The sequence below is a fragment of the Anopheles stephensi genome, chromosome 2, assembly GCF_013141755.1.
Source record: "Anopheles stephensi strain Indian chromosome 2, UCI_ANSTEP_V1.0, whole genome shotgun sequence".
NCBI lineage: Eukaryota > Metazoa > Arthropoda > Insecta > Diptera > Culicidae > Anopheles > Anopheles stephensi.
In genome coordinates this window covers 40,726,167-40,739,910 of record NC_050202.1, presented here as the reverse complement: position 1 = coordinate 40,739,910, position 13,744 = coordinate 40,726,167, and the positions used below count along the sequence as shown (strand labels likewise).

General features: G+C 46.1%; 2 protein-coding genes and 1 long non-coding RNA gene across 7 annotated transcripts; 2 read left to right on the top strand and 1 right to left on the bottom strand.

Moving 5' to 3' along the window:
• The first annotated feature begins 21 nt into the window (after nucleotides 1–21).
• Nucleotides 22–6,117, top strand: LOC118504212 (RNA pseudouridylate synthase domain-containing protein 1-like). Its single transcript, XM_036038416.1, has 3 exons — nucleotides 22–1,026; nucleotides 1,095–1,338; nucleotides 1,989–6,117. The coding sequence occupies exons 1-3, from the start codon at nucleotides 790–792 to the stop codon at nucleotides 2,408–2,410; spliced, it is 903 nt and encodes a 300-aa protein (XP_035894309.1). The 5' UTR covers nucleotides 22–789; the 3' UTR covers nucleotides 2,411–6,117.
• Nucleotides 6,118–6,225: 108 nt separating this feature from the next.
• On the top strand, nucleotides 6,226–13,744 carry LOC118517623 (2,3-bisphosphoglycerate-dependent phosphoglycerate mutase-like). 4 transcript variants are annotated; one of them, XM_036063931.1, is made up of 6 exons: nucleotides 6,226–6,342; nucleotides 6,410–6,562; nucleotides 6,769–7,605; nucleotides 11,203–11,525; nucleotides 12,158–12,655; nucleotides 12,945–13,744. In XM_036063931.1, the coding sequence occupies exons 4-6, from the start codon at nucleotides 11,420–11,422 to the stop codon at nucleotides 13,097–13,099; spliced, it is 759 nt and encodes a 252-aa protein (XP_035919824.1). In that variant the 5' UTR covers nucleotides 6,226–6,342; nucleotides 6,410–6,562; nucleotides 6,769–7,605; nucleotides 11,203–11,419; the 3' UTR covers nucleotides 13,100–13,744. The 4 variants fall into 4 exon arrangements, with proteins under 4 accessions (XP_035919824.1, XP_035919822.1, XP_035919825.1 ...); XM_036063929.1 differs by having other exon boundaries at nucleotides 12,936–13,744; XM_036063932.1 differs by lacking the exons at nucleotides 6,226–6,342; nucleotides 6,410–6,562; nucleotides 6,769–7,605 and adding an exon at nucleotides 10,831–11,089.
• On the bottom strand, nucleotides 7,391–8,685 carry LOC118517625. 2 transcript variants are annotated; one of them, XR_004908334.1, is made up of 2 exons: nucleotides 7,820–8,685; nucleotides 7,391–7,754 (listed from the first exon to the last, which is right to left on the bottom strand). It is a non-coding gene; the product is annotated as an uncharacterized LOC118517625 (long non-coding RNA). The 2 variants fall into 2 exon arrangements; XR_004908335.1 differs by having other exon boundaries at nucleotides 7,853–8,685.

The window sequence follows — 13,744 nt, the reverse complement described above, 5'->3', positions numbered from 1 at the left end:
GCTTTGACAATCCATTCTGACAGCTTTGACAAGCGAAAGCAAAGACACCAAAACCAAGCAAAAAAAACAATTAGACGATTTCGAGTGCTGCAAGGTCCTGAAATTTGCAACAATTTCGGGGGGGGTTTGTTGCCATTTACTAAATCTCCTAGCAGCAGAATCTTTATTGTGCGTGTTCGCTAAAGTGTGACCCAAAGTGCAAAGAGTGTTGTAGAGTGCTTCGATTTTGTTCTCCTGCGGACGGCCGCACCGTCACAACAGCCACACGCGCGCACACACACACACGCACTGTTGTTGCAAAAACAAGGCATCGGGTGAAGAAAAAACACACAAATGGAGTAGGAAAAGGCATCCGGACAAAACAAGGCTCGCCAGTCGGTCAGGAATCGTAACGTGGTACACCGTGCGCAACGTCCTTTCCAGCGATATCCAAGCCCCAATGGTATTTACAGCAGTGGTGCGTGTCATTGAGACTGCCCGACCAGCAGGAGCCAAACGCGTTTACGCTTCGAATGAGGTCCTTCAAGGCTTCAGGCGCGCTGAGATGCTGCTTGAATTAATAACGAGCTGCTGGTAGAAGCGTTCTTTCGAATACGGCCAATCTCATCGATTTCGCTCACTCCAAACCGTCCCCGACAGGCTCGACGTCCTGTGGTGCATTTGGCCAAACGCGCTCGCCGTGCTGCATCCGGCCCGAAAACTCGCACTCTCGTTAAGGCTTCCTGTTGCGGTCTGGCCATTGCCGCGGATATTCCGGAAGTAGTGAACGGGTGAAATACGCTTCTCAGAATGATCGATGAAATCGTGGATCGTATCGTTCAGTTCTTTTCCACGGGGCTTGTGGAGAAAATCATTAAAGCTTTCCTCGTCCTATGCGATCGATTCGTCAACTTCATTCTCTCCCTGTGCGAGGGCAACAATTACAAGAAGAAGGACGAAACGGTTGATGTGCTGTATACTAGCGGCAACTTTTTGGTGATCAACAAAAAGCACGATTTGCTGATCAATTCTAATGACACTAAAAAGGTAATTAGTTCTTTTGTTTGTCTACACTAGTACAAAACAGATGTTAATGAACTCTGTTTCCATTGCAGAAAACGGTGCAAACGATCATGCGAAAACAGTTTCCCGAGTACGTGCAGGATAATTTGACGCATGATTTCTATTTTGCCCATCGGCTGGATTTTGCCACCAGTGGAATACTGTGCATTCCGCTGAATAAAAACGCTTGCAAGGAGGTTTGCCAGGTGTTCGAAGAGCAGCGGGCCCGAAAGTACTACCTAGCTTTACTTCGCGGACATACCGATTTCGATGAGGAAGTGATCGACATAGCGATCGGTAAGCAATATTCCCCCGCACATACGCAAGCCACTCATTCGATTGCTATAGCCGTAAGCCCGCGTAGTCCTCGGATAAGTTTTTAGTAATCGTATATCCTTGAACCAGCATTATGGCTTCATGTCCAAAAGATCTATTGCTTCCAATCCCATTTACTATGTTCCCTTTACGGTCAAGCATCTTGATGAAGTTATGAATCCGCCTTTTTGCTCGTGGTCGTTAAAGTATCCTTTAAGGTTGGAGCATAGACCTCGATGTCGTCTTAGGCGTGTGGCTGGATGATAATCTTTTGCTTTACTTTGCTCTGAGAAATAGCTCACTTATAATAGTATAATCCTTCTTAGTCTCCACTTCATTGACTCCGATTTTCTGGTTCCTTTATGAATGAAGCATTAGTTTTCCTGATTTCCTGACTCGCTTTAAGCACGTCGTCCTCCATTGATAGAACCTGTTGGGTTCTGGGTCCAGCTTCGGACCTTTCATTCCCCAAATCAGTTCTCATTCGCGACTGTCGCCCGCCCCCATTATTTAAATTTAATGTTAGTTTCTTAGTTTATTTTTGTTAAACCGCTTAAGGTAAATGAAGTGAATTATAAAGTGCAAAGATGTTCATACATTTCACTAACGATGGTGCTTCGACCGCATTTCAGGCGAGGATGTGCGGTTCAAGGACACGAGCAAGAAGATGTGCACCATCCTCGAGGACGAACTGTGTCAAAATCCGCGTCGCAGTATAACGAAGGTGCTGGTGCTGGATCGGGGCTACTACAACGGAAAGCCCGTCACCAAAGTGCTTTTACGGCCCATCACCGGCCGGCGGCATCAGCTGCGACTGCACTGCTCGCAGATCGGGCACGTGATCGTGGGCGACTACACGTACAGCTTGAAGATAGACACCTCGCCGCCCCGTATGTTTCTCCACGCGTTCCGGCTGGTGCTGCCGAACACGATCGAAAATCTCGACATCCAGACGGACGATCCGTTCACGGAGAAATCGCTCAAGTACAAGTGGAAGGTGGTGGAGCAGGTGAACAGCATTGCGACCGCGTTCGACATCATTGACTCATTTTAACATTTGTGGGAACCATGTAGAATATACTTTTGTAGGTCGCGTTCGTTCACGTTTCGGTTGGACCATTTCCGGCGCCGGTTGAATGTAAATATTCGTTCCTTTTCTCGAATTTATTCGCTCTAGAACCAAAACCGTTGCTCTCCCCTTTTCCCCGCCTTTTTTTTTGTGTGGCTCAACCGAGGGCCCGGAAAGCTAAGCTTTTGGACTTGATGAAAAAGCTCGATTACGATTAGATCGGATACAAAACCGCAGGGGGACCGTTCGTTATAGTCTTTGCAAATTCGTCTCGGTTCGGTATGAGTTCATTTCCACGTTACACTTCACGGTACTGTAATGTGATGACGTATTGTATTGTATTAGTAGACCTCGAATGATCTTCATTAAATGCGAAATGGAAGGAGCGATCGATGCTAGTCAACACAACCAAACACGCGCTAGTCTAGAACAAGTAATTGAGCAACGTTAAGAGAAAGCGATCGTAAGCCCATAGTTAAGTAACTTTCAAAAGCTTCCCTCTCGGACAAATTTGGATGAACGGTGGGAGGTAAAATCGAGAGAGAGAGAGAGAAAGAGAGAGGCTGTAGTCTAGCATAAACACAACACAACAAGCCGCATCCGGCGGGCACCCGATGGCGATGGTTGCCGCCAGTACCGAGACGTAAGCCGACGGAAATTCTGAACCGTATTGTTGCTCGCTAAAGGTTTTCCGATAACGACGTCCGGAATATTGTTTCAAATCCTCTCATTTTCCCCAAAAGCTTATCTTAAAGACAACTTTAACAGAAGATACAAAGTAGCGTGACTCGTAAATTATTTATTCGGAAACAAGCAAATCTCATTAAACTCTAATACCGTTTACGCAATAGAGGAAGAAATTAGATAGCGATTTACTATTGAAATGATCGTCGTGTTTTCTCGCCCGAGCTACACGGAGTTACACTACTACAACGTACTTTCACATCACATTATAGAAAGATGGCTAGCAAAGAAATTCAAGCAAATAGAAGCGATTATTAAAACAAAGACGGCGACGACCACACACGTACACCAGGCACACCCCATACCAATAAAAACAGCCAAAAGAGTAGTAGCGCGAAGAGATCCGGCCTCTTACACGACACGATTACACGTAAGGCGGTAAAGGACAAACACATTCCGGCTTACCGAACACCACTACTATACGCACGTCACACAAATATTGCGCCCATTGACGCACAGCTTAGGGGTAGTTATGGTTTCCTTCAAGTGATCTCTAATTTAGCATTAGTTTTGACGTTGCGTGCGCTGTAGAAAGTCAGTTATCTTTAATCGTTATCCAAGCCAAATGTTGCAATTATTGCTGCACAGCATAGAGTCACTTACGCGCGCTGTACCGTAAAATGCACAAACTTAATTGCAACCGTTACTTCTTTATTACGCACATTATTAACAAGCTGTGTTTGCTGTCGGTTTGATTGTGTTGCGCTAGTTTCGCTTAATGCACCTGTTATTGCTGCGATACATGAGAGAAACCGAGACACAACACTGTACAGGGTTAGTGAGAGAAAGCAGTTAAAAATGTTATAAAAGCTTTCCCGAACAAGCAGACAAATTTAATTCTTAGTAGTATAGGCCGCATGAGCGAAGGCCGGAGCGAGTAATACCAGTCAGCAGCCAGTCAGTCAGTCAGTCCACCGAGCCTCAGAACAAACAAAAAATCGAAATGATATCAACAAAAAATAGACAACAAACCACAAACGAACACTCACACACACTTCACAATTTTGTACCTTTATCTCAATTAACTATTCGCGGATATTGCACACACCACCTGTCGTCCTATCTGTCCTCCCGCTCACGAAGCTCGTAAGAATGCTACACAAAACAGGTCCTCGCTCGTGCGCCGGAGATCCCCAGAACAACCTCTAGTCAAGCTTTGCTACCAAAAACTCTCTTAAAACCTATCGAAAAATGTGAACAGAAAGCAGAAGCAGGTGGACAGAATTTCTCAAATCTTACCTTAACTCACGCCCAAATCACGTACGGCAAGTAAATGCGAAAATAAGAAGCAAATCGAAAGCTGGCGAACGAGCGCGATACACTATAGCATATTGCAGTGCAGATTTTGCTTGAACGTTTAACTCTAGATCACCACTTACTATCGATAGGATCCACACGGAACATACACGGTCGCGTTAGTCCGTAATTTGATTGATTTTTGTAATACTTTATCTGCCTAGAAAAGGGGGTTTCGTTTCAAATGTGAATGCTGTGCAACTATGAATAGGCAAACGTATAGCCGCTTAGTGATGGATCGCAAAGATTCCAAAAACAAAAAGAATCAGAACAATCAGAAGCTGGAGTGAGCCAACGTACGCGATAAGGAATCGAACGGACATCCCTGTTTCAGGCAGGGAAAGGTGAGAGAGGAAAAACTTTTTTTCGGAGTTGTGCTCCTGTACGTTGTAGGAAATTCACGACAACACGACGTAAAACATGTACTACCGAATGCGGAGGCATCCATCCCGTTTGTGATATCCATTTGACTTTAGTGGTGACCGGAGCAGCATTGTTCGCATTGTGTTTCCATCACTGCCATGTTACACTTAAAACGTAAACCTCCGGGGAGGGTATAACAATGAACAAACAAACGAGTCTAAAGGCAACGTCGTCACTACTAACCGTACGTAAGTCTAAAAATCCTTGTTTTATCAAATCAATGCAAACTCAGGAAGCAGTCAGCAGCGAAGACAGTCTGTTACCTAGGTCTATACGGATCCATTAACGTACTCCAAACTCCAACCACACAACAACAACACGCGCGCGATCGTACGATCGTCTCCTCTCCACGTGGCTGGTATGAGTTGTACAAAAGGGGACACCACAGCGTGTACTTGAATCAAATCAATCTGCAAAAATCTGGAGACGAGCGGTGGCAACATTACAGTGTCCTCACGATAAGCCAACAGGACTCGTAAAACCCGGTACAATTTAGTGTAATAAGTGCGCACTGCGAGATGAGAAAGGCGCAAAACAGCATTGGTATTCCGGTTTTTTCCCGCCAAGTGTCCAATCTTTGACAAAGCTACGGGGACAAAACGTTGTATAAAAACGGCTAAAACACGCGATCCAAATCGAGTTCAGTAACTCTAACCAAACACACAGACATTCTCTCACACACCCGAGTAAAAGCAAATCTTTGCGCAGATAGAATTTGTTTGCCTGTTTCCGTTCGTTGATTGTTGACTAATAAGCCATTGCAGAACCTATTAAACTTTAAAAATGGAAAATCTCTCTCACACACACACACACACATAAACATATACACACACGATAAAATCGAATGCAAAAGCAAAATCATTATCGGAAAATTGATAAACATTTAGATGGAACAAATAGAACGCGCGTGCAAACAGATACACACACACACCCAACCACACACACACAAACGCACGCTCGAACGGGGCGGGTGGTGTTGAGCTGTTAAGGTGTAAGTAAAAGCGATTATATAGATATATATAGTAAAAACCCGAAAGAACCAACCAAACCAACTAAAATCGAATCCAGATTTTTTCTTAAAACATACGGACGGAGGAGAAAGCAAATCAAGATACGGAGGACGACGAAGAGAAACGGAAGAAGCAACGGGGCAACAATTTATGTACGTACATTAAATAATTTCTTTTGAAAAGAAATAAAAACGCTTTTTGAAATCGATCCAAACATAATCGCTGTTTTCAAACTGGAACTTTTGTTGCACAATCCACTGCTCCTGTTTGCAACGGATACTTGACAACAGATTTGAAAATGCGGGAAATTTCGATCAAGGTGTGTATGTGTGTGTGGTAAGGTGTGCCAACTGTCAAACGTCAGGCCATTCGCTCGAATGATCCGTGTTGTTGGGAAGAACCGTGCCACCCGAATAAACGAGCTCAATCATTTTTCCCTTGCTGGTAAGAAAACATCGGATGCTTTTCCAGCATTTTCACTCACTTTCAGTGTTTTTGGCTACACTTTCAGTCTACGAATCCAAGCAGTGTGCAGCTCATTCTCGCGAAAATGATTGCTAACGCGACCGTACCACGATTGGCCAACGTTGCCGCCCAGGCCCTGCAGCGCCGCACGTACTTCTCCGTGACGAGCAGCCTGCCCCAGGTTCGCGTATCGCTCGTGGTAAGTGTCCCGGTGGGAAACGGAATTTGCAATTGTTACCCGCATCAGAGCTTTGGTTACACAAGGTTCTCTGCCTGCTGCAAGATATGCAGTTAGCTCATGCTAACAATCCGGAACAATCTGTTGCACAATAGCGGTTTCGAATATTTTCCGCGTTTTGTTGCATTACGTAATGCTTTGTTCTTTCATTCTCGGTTTCCCCGTAGGAAAAAGCCGCCCATGGCCTGGCCATCTTCGGCGGTGTGATTGCCTACCCGATCTGGGTCATTGCTCACGTCCGTGAGTACAAGGGAGGCAACTAAACGGTGTTGTTTGGCGATGGAACGTTCTAGTGATACACTACTGTAAAATTGACGATCCTGCAAGACCCATGTACATGGCAGCCGTACAGACTTGGCACGTCCTGCGTGATGGCAGATCAACAAGTAAATTTTGGTCGCGGTATGAATAAATGCATGGAACCTTGCGGATCGTAACATACACGAGGTGTTTTTTCCGCAATTTGGAAGCCGGTGTTGATGACGGAAGGTACTACGGGTTAAGATCAGTGCTTGCTTAGATGACGGAGACGAGAATGTAACGATGATGATTGAAATGGATTTTGTGGTAGCTACCGTGTTAATTTTCGGAGCCTCGACGGTGAGCTAGCCAATTAATTGTTCAAGAAAATCAATTTTCGGCTTTAATTTCCACAAATATTAAAAAATGTTGTGCAATGGCAGATGATCGACCGGCCGCGACCACTGTACGGATAAACGCGTTCAGTGTGCTGCGAGTAAAGCTGGCAACACTGCCGCAACGCCCTGCCACCAACACAAAGGCGCATTGTAATTGAACATTGTGTTTATTTACATTCGCTTGATTAGCTGTGTTTTGTTATGGGTGGACTACGACGGTGTTCAGGACGAAAAATCGGTTATTATTCTGCTGTTTCTGTGTCGTGATCTTGCTGTCCCGCAGCGCTACCTGTCCGAGGTGGTTGTACTTTTATCAGCGCGCACCGCACTTCTGGTGCGTCTGGCAGCGAAAGTGTTCGCCGTACGGTAAGTCTCTAGAGCGCGAGAAGAAAGAAACATACGGTGCTGTTCCGACTTATTGTGCAACTGTGCACGTTGCACAGTTCCCCATGCGTGTCAGAATGGCGTATCCACGTTTTCTGCTGGCGAATGGTGATTCTAGTTTTCAGCAGTTTCTGGAAAAGAATATGTTCGAAAAGTGTAAAAATTCCATCAGGGAGCAGCAATGGTTTCCCAGTACAGTTTCGTTGTAACGTGATGATCCTCAAATGACCTTGAGTGGATAACGCGAAGCAGGTCCACGTTTGATAGGTGGTGGATTTGTTTTGAATCTGCTGCTTCCATCATGCATACCGCTACGCAGAGCCTGCCTTGTGAATCGAAAACTCTGCGGAGCTAACCTTGTGCCATGCCAACGGTGTGCTGCGAGTTCTTTGAACTCATGGCGGCTCATGGCAAACTGCTTAAGCGTACGAGTTTCATGCCAGCGTTCCGATTCCGCCGGGCGTTGCTGTTGTTTTGGTTAGTTTTCCCGTACCGTTTGCTTAAAATAAGACCACTGAAGATGAGCGAGCCTTGCTTATGAACGGGGAAAATACGAGGAAGTAGTAGAAGACCCTGTTGCCTGTTGCCTCCTTTTAATATATTGCGCATACGCAACGCCGAACCCAACACATGTGACACACTGCCCTGGGATATCGAAATGCCTGCGTAGCGAGAATTGAACGCTTCGTACACGGGCGTGATTCATACGGCGGTCTATCATCAATATGCATTAGCAAGTGCATTTTCATTCGCGAGTATCAGGTATGCGTTCAAAAACATGTGTAAAACAATAAACGCGCGTGACGCCTTTTTTTGTTGCTAGCCTTGAAAAAGCTGGCCAAACAAGCGCGCTTGTTGCAGTTTTGGCCTATTATCAAAACACCTTTGCTATACTCATACTGCCCGAAGCCCGATCGCACGTGTGGCAGTGCGGTTGAATGAACAACAACCAAATCATCTCGGTACGCCTAATTGCTGGACCAGTTTGTAAACTTCGTAATTGCGCAACGCAATACCCCGGCGTGCGTGTACACGCGACCAATACCGCGGTGCAGTATGGACCATTGGCCCAACTTTAAGCGCGGAAGAAGCACACACCGGGTTGCACAGAGTACGCACCGGTCCCATAAACAAATTACCGATCGCACCGAGCTGAGAATGTGGATCATGCGGGAATTTTGTTGTTGTGTTCCACCGGGGTACCGCGTACGAGGGAACCGTATTTCATTCATCAACGCAAAGATGAAGCCGACAAAACGGCGCTACGAACGGAACGATGGAGGATGAATGGAATTCTTGAGCAGCTGGCGGGGGACAATGGTGTGGCGGGCACGGGCGAAAGGGAAGACATACCCGCATAAGCCGGTTTGTATTTTTCTTTGCCTCTGTTTTTGTCTCTCGGTGGCCGTGGCTGGCAGGCGCCATTGGCTTAGTGTAATTTGCCGTCTCTCTCTCTCTCTCTCTCTCCCTCTCTTCGTTTGTCTTACCTTTTGCTTTTGTTTGTGTCGCATTCCATTCCACCGGTAAGCATCTTATCGAGCGATCTTGTATAAGAAAATAGCAGCAACAAAAAAAGCCTACGGAAACGGAACAGAACACGTCGGTACGAGCGTGGTACGAAAAGCAGAAGCTTCCTGGCTTCAAGGCCCAATGGAGCCGCAGTAAATGATCGGAGGAAAATGCTGTTTCGTATCCTTTGGGGTTTAAAAAATTGTTGCATGGTAACGTTTCCTTAAAGATTTTTTTTCTACAGTAACTTTGTAACATGTATATAGTTATAAATATAAATAAATAACTTTGTAACATCTTAGCTCTTTGCGGTTGATAGATGTTTTGGCTTACATTCCAACCAATTATGACGAATTTAACTTTTCTAAAATTATTGTTGTACAAATGAGATGAGGCAACAAAGTGGGTCTATGTTAAAAAAAAAACTATCGAATTTGACATCACACAAAATCCAAGCACTCTACGTCTTATTTTTGCAATATCCAAGGAGATACTATCCTCCTTCGCTATTCTCTGCGTACATTGATCAAAGTGTGCTAAAGCACTGTTTATCAACAAAAAAGGCTGGTGTTTAAAGTCCGAAAAAGAACCGTTTTACTAATTTTCGAATAACTGTTGGCAATTCTTTATATTCAACAAGAACAGCCTGTTTGTATTGCTAGCTTAGATTTTCTAGCCTTTTCTAGTCCGGATTATCGAATGCATATTTATCGCCAATTTCCTGCTGCGGCGCAAAATTGACCCTCAAACTGTTAATATCGCCAATTTTAGTTGTTATTCCATTTAAAACATTTAATTTATAGTTAATTTAACAGTGGACATATATTTAACTAACACGGGCGGCGTCCCAAATGGTTGGCATTTTGTTCATTTAAGTTTGAAATTGTTCTTTCGAGACGTGATCATCCCGCCACGTGATCATGCCGACACCGATCGCCAAGAGTCTATTAGCCTTCCAATAACAAGGTACACCTTGCAAGTCACAAAAAGGAAACGGTATAATCATCTTAGCTCTAATGCAACTCTCAGACGTTGCAAATATTCCTCAATAACTCGGGTACGAATGGTACAAAATGTGATTGTTCTTTCCATCCTCTTGCGTCCATTCAGCTTGAATATGGACCCTCCGTAAGCTATTGAACGGCGAATAGTGCCAAAGCATGGGCAATGCGCTTTCAGTGTGCCTGGCATTGATTGCTGGCAAAAGAGCTGCAGTAGAGCTGCATCGGACGCTTCTTCTGCTGTTGCCGGTCCCAACAATACCACAAACAAGAGCCCACATCGGCAATGGTCCCGCAGCGATGCAGCGTACACACTCACAAACCTCTATTAAGCCTTATTTTCTGCTTCTGGAGCAACAATCGCCTCGCAGCGCAAACAGTTCTTCGGTGGAAGTCTTATCAGGATAGGCAATGGTTTGTCGTTACGGTCGTTTGGTTAAAGCGTGGCTCCTCTATTATTGGTGGTAGACGACGACGCCTTCTCGCTTGCTCACAATCGAACGCCGGGACACGGTGGAATGAACCGCCGCGGTGTGTGTGCTCGTTGGTGGCACCACACTCAAGGACGCGGATCCGGCTCTATTCGAGCTGACGATGATGATGACGGTGATGACGATGTTGTGCTGCACTGCCCCTGTGTGCAAGCGATGGCGTCGTCGTCATCGTCGTCGTCGTCGTCGTCGTGGTACCGCGGGGGTCAGCACACATGCATAGCGGGCCTGCATCGGTATATCCAAGGCAGAAGAGGACGCACCAATCCATAGCGCGTGATCGACCACCGCGGCAGAGCACGATCAGATCGCCACTTGAAGACACCGTCGCGCAGTACGCTCGGAGCCCTTTCGGAAAGCGGCACGTGTGTGGTGTGTGGCCGAGTACGGCACTTAGAACGTTTCTTACCGACAACATCGATCCCGAAAAGGGCCACGAGGTTTCGATCTGCAATTATTGTTTTGGTTCGTTGAAACTGACTGTGAACGATCGTGTGGTGTAGATCGCGTGTCTTTAAAAAAATGCTTTCTGTCTTATGAGGATCGTTCTAACACTTCTCTTTCTTCTCCTGTCTCAGGTGAATCAAATATGTGCCACAGCATCGTTTGAAACGTGATCATCTACATCGAACGAACGACGACATTAAGACAGCGCTCAGTATTTGGACGGAACTTGAACAGCAACGTCGTCCCAGCTTTGTTTTCTGCTCCAGGAGAGGCGATTGGAAGCGTTGTGTTGGTCTTGGTGGTGGAAAAGCGTCCACAGAACCGCTCCGATTCCCGCACGATCGCACGATGCATAAGGCGCCGTACAGTGTTACCTTCGTGCGCCACGGCGAAAGCGAATGGAACAAGATGAACCTTTTCTGCGGCTGGCACGACGTGGGTCTCAGTGAGGAAGGTAAAACCAAAAACAACCCGCGCCCATTGATTCATATTTTGCTGCAATTTTCCTGCATTCAGCTCGGTTTTGCTCGGTCCCGCAGTACAATGTGCAACTGTCGGCTCAAGCCGTTGGTTCGCGGACCACAGCGAAAACAGTTCAAACACAAATGGACGTTCTATTTTTAGGGGAAAAGCGCACAGATATCAACAATGCTTTCGGTGTGCTGACGGGCGTGCTTGATTGTTGACAACAGCTATTTTGATCACTACTTTTTGGCGGTCATTATCAGAGTCAAAGTTCGGTAGCGGATACCGGAAAGCTTACATTCCGTGTCGTTAGCATTGACAGTTGAGGGAGCGCGTTCTGTGAGACATTGTAAAACTAGACAAAATGTCTTGCCCAATGGTCCCTTTCCACGCTGTATTACATCAAACTGACCAAAGGTGGCAATACTGGGTGATAGTGTCGAGAATGGGTCCACACATTCAACATACTTTCAGCTTATCGCACTCAGGCGCAACGAGAGAAGGCATATAATCGTCACAGATGCGTCCCACCGTGCGGAAGATGGACGCTGTGACCTTGCTGCCCGAAGATAACCGAACTAACCACTACCTTTTTCCTGGCCGCCCGCTCCTCTTTTGCAGGTGAATGGGACGCACTGGAAGTATCGGCCGCGGCGCTGAAGCGAGAAAACATGGGGTACGACATCGCGTTCACTTCCTGCTTGCGCCGTGCCAACCAAACGCTGGACATTATCCTGAAGGAGCTAAATCTCACCGACATACCCGTGCGGCAGCTGTGGCGCCTGAACGAACGCCACTACGGTGCACTGACCGGGTTCAACAAACGGCAGATGGCCGACATCTATGGCGAGGAGCAGGTGCAGGTGTGGCGCCGCAGCTTTAACGTGCCGCCGCCGGCCATCGAACCAACCAACCCGTACTACCATGCGATCAAAAGCAATCCCCGGTTGCGACACATCAATGAGAAAGATTTCCCGCTGACCGAGACGCTGGAAACGACGATGGAGCGGGTCGTGCCGGAGTGGACCGACTCGATCATACCGGAGGTGCGGGCTGGCAAGCGGGTACTGGTTGTGGCGCACGGCACTAGCTTGCGTGGTTTAGTAAAGCACATTCAAGGTAATTTGGCGTTATTGTACGTGCAAGTTCGGGAAGCTTGAAGATCAATTTCTGAAAACCACTTTTGATCGGGTGATTGGGTGTGAAATGAATCTCTAATGAATCTCTCTCTCTCTTTTCCCGTCGTATCTTTCTTTCTCTCTCTCTCTCGCTCTTGTGTGTTTCTATTACACAAATTTTACTTGCTTTTAAAACGTCCATCTCAACACCAAACCAACCCAACAACAACATTTAAAACATAAAACGCACATCTCGTACCACAAATACTTATCATCTAAAGATATTTCAGACGCCGACATCATGAAGTTCAACCTGCCGAACAGTATTCCGTTCATCATCGACTTTGACGAGTCGATGAAGATGGTCGGTGGCATCCGGTTCCTGGCGAATGACGAAACGGTGCTGAAGGCAATGGAGAAGGTGGCCTCGATCGGTGGAAAGTAACCCGCGCCGCGCCCTTTCCTTTCCTTCCCACCCCCTTTGCTCCGATTTGTCCGGTGCTACTCTACCTCATCGTACGCCGAGCCTGCTTCCCAGACAAGGGTGAAGAAGGTTTCCTTTTTACATGCGAACTCCCTCCCGTTGGAAAGGGAGTGTACACCAGAGTTCAGGAAGCATAAAAGTGTTTTTTTTCTATAGTTTTTAATGTCCATCTAGATGTACGCTATTTGACACATGTTTTTGTTTTTTTAAATGTATTTTAGAATGATAAAATCCCCCTATTAGGTATGCTCGAAAGTAAATTTGCGTTGAAGGGCGTTCCGATCGCCGATCGCAGGATTTGGTACGAATTGGGAGATTAAGCAAAATCCTTGAACCTCTATACCCGCTCCGTATTTTAAACGATCGTTGATTTGATGCATTAATGGTTAAGTGGACGCGTAAGTGGAAATTATTTTCTTCCGTTAGTTTTAAGAAGGAGCAGCAGGGGGAGTATTACCGTATCGTATTTACATCGATACGCGCTCGTTTCGAGATCGTTTACAATGAGGCGTGCGTGCGTGTGTGGTATAATGCAGGCCCAATAAGATTTCATAGCGCTTGTATTCATGTGTGCTGAAGCGTAAAATAAATCATTTGTAAACTAAG